Genomic DNA, 6,757 nt, shown 5'->3' with positions numbered 1-6,757 from the left:
TGCCAAGGTTAGGAATTCCGTTCGCGGGACGAGGCCTTTTGGAGTGGATTCAAAGCCTTAATACAGCAGGACAGCAGTAACCGAGTTTATCCACAGGACAGGCGCGGACCGCAGCAGCTGGGCAGGACCGCTGTCAGGTCCTGCGTCTATTTCGGCGTAGAAGAGGGAGCTGGGGGACACGGGTGCCCAGAGAGCCAGGGACAGGTCACAGCCCTGAGGGCTGCGAGGCCAGAGGAGCCGCCCGCCATGCTCCCCCGGTGCCCGGCTGCGTGAGATGGGCTCTGCCCTCGGGGACAGGGGCCGCTGCTCTAGGCACTGGGCCCTGGGCCAGGTTCTGCGTGACCATCCGACCATGTCTCTGTTCGTCCCCCGGGCCCACGTGCCCACTGCCCCCGCTTGGCCATTCTTTGGGGAGAAGCAGGTGGCACCAGCTGTGGCGGGTACAGCGCTCCCCCCCCCCCCACTTCCGTGCGTGTGACCCAGTTCTCCCTGCTCCACCTCCCCTGTCCCCCCACAGCCCCGTGTCCTCCTGCAGTGAGAACAACACCCGGGAGACGCTGCCTGCCGCACTGGACGCCCGCTGAGGATGTCCCTTGAGACAGTCACTGGTCGCCCAGGCCTGGGCCACCACGAGCCTCACGGTTGGAACAGCGGGCCACACACTGACAGACGGTGGCAGGGGCATGCAGAGGACGGGGGAGAGCTGCCACAGGCCAAGGGCAGGGGTCCTGGGGGCCGGCCAGGGCTGTGCCAGCACGTCGTCGTGGCCGATGGCGCCCCAGCCCTCAGAGTGGCCACAGGCCAGCCTCAGGGCAGCGGTCCTGTGCTCTCTGACTCTGCGCTGTTGGCAGAAACAGAAAACACTTCATCTGTGGAGGAAGCAGACGTGGGGTCTCAGGCTCACCGTGGTGTCCCTGTGGGGTGCCAGCACGCCGTCCAGGCTCGAGGGGCTCCCGTTGTCCAGGCACGCGGGCAGCTGCCCACACCCTCCCTCCCGGGGGAGGCCCGGGCTGGGCCGGAGGCAGGGCTCGCGGGGCCCGGAGGGAGCCGGCACCACCCCCTGGGTCCCCTGGGCGCCTCCACCAGGCGTGTTGCCGTCCACTCGCTCACTCAGTCACGGGGCCACCGCTGGGAAGCCCACTGCACCACGCCACGCCCTGTGGGGGCACCAGGCTGTTCCATACATGTGGCAAAGCCCCGCCCTCGAAGACCCCAAAACCAGTCGAGGGTTAGATGTGGCCCCCATGTCTGCTCCCCCATCCACACAGCGGCAGCAGGGGCAGGTGTGCGGACCAGAACCTCTCAGGTAGACCCAGGTGCCCCCGCCCTGCTGTCCCGGGACGGGTCTCGTACAAGGACAGCTGAGGGAGGGAGCTGGCCGTCCTCAAATTTTGGCAAATAACTGCTTCGGGGACTTGTTGGCACTTTGGGGAACCTGCTTCCGGACTTGCTCACCCCATGCCAGGCCGAGCTGCCCACGCTGGACAGCCCAAGTCCTTGTGCTACACCCACCTCGCACCTCCCTCTGCTGGCTGCCCCCTCCCCCTCAAAGCCTCCAGCCACGCCCACGAGATTCCTGGGGGGCCGTGGCCTTTTCAGGTGGCCGAGGTGTATTGATGATTAACGTGTTCCTACATCTGCTCTCGGAGGAAAGCTGGGTTTGCGTTCACGGGAGCCCCACGCCCCCCGGGAGGAAGCAGAGAGCAGAGGGGGTGCTGGGACACGTTCCCATCTGTGACCAGAGGTCCTCGGGCAGAGCCCCTGGCGGGCCTGGGTGGGCTGGGCCTGCGGCCTGAATCTTATATAAACTGACGGTGATGGGGACCCTCCCGCAAGGGAAGAAAAATAAGGTGATGCACTCTGAAGTAGGTAGCAGACAAATACCTAGAGAAAAACTTAAACACCATCAAGTCACAACTTCAAAACTTTTCAAAAGCAGGCGAATAGCACAAATAACCACAGAATTCCGCGAGGCACTTCCACCACTTCATTCGACAGCACCCGCAGTCTTTCCTGGCTGTGTCCTCGACCACGTCCTTGACTGAGGAAGTCACCCTGCTTTCTCCCTGTTTCCCTGACGCTGGTGTTTGCGGCTTGCTCCCTTCACAGCCACAGGAGGGCCTGGGAGGTCTGTGAGCCGCGGGGTTCTCGGGACCTGGACCTGCTAGCGTGACCTCTGGCCTCACGGGGCAGCCGGTGGTCATGTCCGGCCTACGCGGTCCTGAGCCATCTGCCTGCCCGCCCGCCCTCCAGCGTCCAGAGGGAACCTGGGGGGCCTGCCTCTCAGCCCTGATGAGTGTGGAGGGAGACGTGTCGGGGCGCCCCGCCCAGCCCTGGGGGCCACACGACCCCGGGGCGAAGGTGGGTCCGTCCTGAGTGACCCCTGACAAACTGCCGGTGCGCTGCTGGCTAACACCCGTTTTCCGGGGCGTCTGCAGCATCTGCCTTGCCCGGAAGGCCTTGGGTCCCAACCCACGCAAGACGAAGAGACGGTTCTCCCGATGCCGCAGAGAAGCCTCCTTCCCCTCCTGGGCAGGGGCCCCCCCGCCGGCCTTCGCGGCCTCCGGGCGGGCGGGACGGGGAGGGCGGCCGCTGCGGGCGGGGCTGGAGACCCGGGCGCGGTGCCGCCTGGCCTCCGACCGTCCTGCGCTCGCCCAGCCCCCGCGGACCGCCCGGTGCTGAGCGGACACTCGGCCGCTTGCCGTGTCGTGTCTCCGCAAGGCCCAGAGGGAGCGCAGAAATAGGAACAGAGCTCCGGTGGCTTCCGGGGTCAGCCAGCGGTCCCTGCCGCCTCTTCCGCCAGGGACACAGGGGCTGCGCCCAGCCTCCCTCGGCCCCTGGCGCCGGCCACCCTCAGGTCGGGGTGGGTTGGATCAGGGGTGACAGACGCAAGCGCAGCCCGCGTTCGGAGTCGGGAGCCACGCGGCCTGAGCGGCCCGGCCCGGCCCCGCCCCCAACAGGCCCAACCCCGAGGCCACGCCCCCGCCTTCCTGAGCCGCCCCTGAGCCGCGCGCGGGCGGGACGCGCCCAGGTCCCCGCCGCCCCGGAGCCACAGCGCGCCGCCAGCGCCCTCTCGTGGCAGCCGCGGGGCGCGCGGGGGCGGGGCGGGAGCGGGCGCTCAGACGCCGGCGCTCCGAGTCCCCGCGAGGGGCTCCGAGTGGGCACCCGGTGAAAGCGTCCCTCCACCGCTCCGCGCCCACTCACCCCTTCTGCCCACGTTCGTGTGCACGCGTCTGCTTGCGTGTGCACACGTATGGGTGTGTGTGGGACAGCAAAGCAGTCCGTTAGGCTGGGCTCCTGCTCCCAAAATTTCCTTTAAAGGGCCCTAGACCGGGGCAGATGCAGCCTCAGTTCTTACCATGGGGACCCGACTCTGTGACCTCGGAAACTCTCGGAAAAGCAGGGGCTCAGGCCCGCAACAGCTCTGGATGCCCATCCCCGCCTTCCAGGGCCCCGGCCACACCTCCCTCGCCACCTGCTCTTGTGGCCACAGGCTGGGTGTCCACGGGAGCCCTGTTTCGGGGCGGCCCAGCGGGGCATGTGGGCACCTCCTGCACAGGGGACTCTGAAGGGCAGCTCGGGAGGTCCAGCAGCACCACGGCCGACCCCGGCCCTCACCGCGCGCCTGGCTGGGGGGCGCTGCCCCCGCCTGGCGTCCACCCAGTGCTGGCACGTGACCTGCCTCGGTGACGTCTGCTTAACGAGGGAAAGACTGAGCAGATGAGGCCACCTCGACCGACCCCTGGCCGCCTGCCGGCCCGTGCCCCACGGCAGCAGTGGCCTTCAGCCACCCCCACCAGGCTTCTTTAAAAAACGAGTTAGACAGATATGAACTCCAAGGGCGGGGGCTGGTCTCCCCTCCAAGCTCCTCCGTCCACGCAGCGCTAGGGCACCGTGGTTCCTCACGAGGTGAAGCTTTCCGTGTCCAGGAACCTTCACCGCGAGAATCTAGTACCCGTGTGGCCGCCCCGCCCAGCCTCCCGGCGCCCCGCCCCCGGCGCAGGCTGCCCAGGTGCAGACACACGGACGTGTGTGCAGCCCTTCATTACACATGCGCGGTGTGTGCACGAGCAAGATTTCCTTTCACAGGAAGGACCAAGAGGCCCGGTTAGGACCAGGCTGCACACCCCGCCCCCTGGGCTCAGGCTCCACCCCGTCCCCCAAACACGGCCCGTGTGGGGTCCTCAAGGCGTGAGCAGAACAGGGAGGGGACGATGGTGTCTCGGGCACAGTGCCTGGGACTATCCGACAGTGACACACAGGTCAGTGCATCCAGACAAAGAGGGCAGCAGGTGTGCAAGGGGGGAGGGCCAGAGGGACGCACAGGTGAATTAAGCCACACCACGCCACGTGCCTGTCACCAGCCTCAGGCTGGAAGGGTGGTGTTACCCGTGGAGTCCCACCTGTTCCAGAGCAAGGAATGCAGGGCCCAGCTGGGGTCAGGAGACAGGTGAGACACGGCACCAGCCCTGCCTTTCCCTCTGGGGACACAGAGTGCCAGCCTGAGGCCAGCTCCCTCCACCATCTGGGCTCAGCGCAGCCACTCTGCACCGTCCATGAGGTGGACGGTTCGAGAAGGCCCCCTGCACGCAGGGCCCTGGAGGCGCGGTGGGGGCCACGTCTCAGCCCTGGGGCAGCTGCCCTGACTTGGATGGGAAAGCACAGCGTTAACTACAGCCCACCCTCCTGGCGCCCCGAGCCCGGCGGGTCCAGCCCCAAGTGGGACACTCGGCCTGCTCACCGGCCTCTTAATCACCGGCCAGTACGGCCCCCAGCGAAGGTCAAAGTCCCTCAATACGCTTTTCCAGAAATCGCTGTGAAACTCCACTCAGCCGTTCAGCCACTGGTGGAGCCGCCAACTGGAGAGGTGGCGAAGCGCGGAAGGGGTCTCCTGCCCCAGACGAGGGGGGGTGGCGGTCCGGCCCCATCCCTGTCCCCCCCTCCCATCCAGTCTGCTGACTCGGGGAGGGGGCAGTGGCAATGAATGGCCGGTGGGCGGGGGGTGACCAGTGCTGACGAGATGTCCCGGCTCCCTGGTGCCCAGACGCCCTCCGGGCTGGGTGGACACCGGGGCAGGAGGTGGGGAAGGACCACCTTCAGAGCCGGACTTGCGATGGGAGAAGAGAAAACTCAGGCTCTGCGCGGGGGGCTTTCTTCTGGAGCCTTCCTTCTGTGGGTCAGAGTAGATGACGGCTTCCTCCTTAGCCTGCCCCTCCCACTTCCTGCCACCAGCCCCACGGGACCAGTGTCCACGTGGCTGTGCGGTTCCAGGCCCGGTGCCTCTGTGTACCCACGGCGGACAAGGTGGGCTCTGCTGAGGGTCTGGGGTGACGCAGCTGGGCGCACGACTCACAGAGGCGCCTCTGTCCAGTGGGCCCAGGGCTGTGAGCAGCAGGGGCTGCAGGGAGGGTGGTCTGGGGACCCTGTGGCCAGTGCAGTGACAGCGATGGTGACCGTGCGCTCAAGGACTCCCGGGAAGCTTGCTGTTCCTGGTCTCACCATCCATCGAGGAGTTGGTGGCAGGGGAACCCCAGAGGTCTCTCCAATGTCCGCGAGCAGCTAGGACATTGGTCCCCAAACTTTCTGGCATGAGGGACCGGTTTGGTGGAAGACCATCTTTCCACAGGCGGGGTGGCGGCGGGGGTCGGGGGGGGAAATGATGCGAGCTCCGGAGGCCATGCTGTGCGGCCCGGCTCCCAACAGGCCGCGGCCGGGCGGTTGGGGACCCCTGAGCTGAGACACCTTCCCTCGAGCGTTAGAGGCAGCGCGGCCCACGCGCCACTGCGCAGAGACTGGAGCCCCGGACCTCGGCTTCTGCCTCCTGGAGACGCGGACGGAAGATGCTCAGACCGGCCATAGTCCGAGCAGCAGGGAAAGTGAGACCTAGTCGGCACCGCCAGGCCTGACAGAGCTGGCTCCACCCCTCAGACAGGTGAAGGTGCAAAGCCACCAGGTAAAAGGGGCGGTGCCAGGGGCCCCGTTCAGCCTGGCGGTGGTGGGAGGCGGGAGCCTCCAGGGCAGAGAGGGCCGGCGAGACGCGGATGGAGAGGTGGACAGAGCCGAGCGGCGTGGACGGAGCCCCGCGTGGATGGAGCGGCGCTGCAGGGACAGAGTGCCAAGTGGGCGGAGGCGTGCGGCGTGGACGGGGCCCTGCGGGGGTGAAGCGGCGCCCCGAGGCGTCTACACCACAAACTCCTCAGGAAGCTGGTCTTCTCCGAGCAGGTCCAGGGAGCGGGAGTTCACGGACCTCCTCGGCCCGGGGTCCAGCGCGCGGCGGACGGGGCAGCTGCGCGGGGCGGGGCGCGGGGCCGAGCGCGGGGCGGGCGCGGGGCGCACATCGTCCACGCTGCGGCTGTGCGGGTCCGCGGGGCCGGCTGCCGCCCGGGCCTCCGGCACCTGCAGGGAGAGACCACGAGGCCGTCCTGCAGCCGCCTCACCCTCCCCTCCACTCTCCCCACCTCCCGCCCCCGCCCCATCCCCGCTGAACTCCAACCCCCTGCCGGCCCCCCCCCCCCCCCGCGCCCGCCCGCCTCCCTCTGACTCAAATCGCACCCTAACATTCACTCCCTTTCCAGGGTCACCACCCGCCCACTGGGGCTTCCCCAGGTCCGCCCTAAGCAGGGCCCGGCACCTCCAGCCCCCCTTCCTCTGCCCCACCTCCCAGGGCCACTGGCTTTGGCCCCCCTCCTGCTCCTGGGGGCCGGGGCGCAGACCCCCAGAGCCCCGCACTCCTGGGGCCCGAGCTGTGCCGGCCTTG

General features: G+C 68.0%; 1 protein-coding gene across 4 annotated transcripts in view; it reads right to left on the bottom strand.

Moving 5' to 3' along the window:
• Window positions 1–1,964: 1,964 nt before the first annotated feature.
• FRMD1 (FERM domain containing 1) overlaps window positions 1,965–6,757 on the bottom strand; it is a 43,374-nt gene continuing 38,581 nt past the window's right edge. For 3 of the 4 annotated variants that reach the window (XM_059940823.1, XM_059940825.1, XM_059940824.1), the window contains one exon: window positions 1,965–6,396. In XM_059940823.1, coding sequence (XP_059796806.1) covers window positions 6,181–6,396 — 216 coding nt within the window. In that variant the 3' untranslated portion in view covers window positions 1,965–6,180. The remainder of the gene's footprint in view (window positions 6,397–6,757) is intronic. The other variant, XM_059940826.1, reaches the window with a different exon arrangement.

This window comes from Balaenoptera ricei, chromosome 12, assembly GCF_028023285.1.
Source record: "Balaenoptera ricei isolate mBalRic1 chromosome 12, mBalRic1.hap2, whole genome shotgun sequence".
Taxonomy (NCBI): domain Eukaryota; kingdom Metazoa; phylum Chordata; class Mammalia; order Artiodactyla; family Balaenopteridae; genus Balaenoptera; species Balaenoptera ricei.
This window is presented reverse-complemented; position numbering and strand designations above follow the sequence as displayed.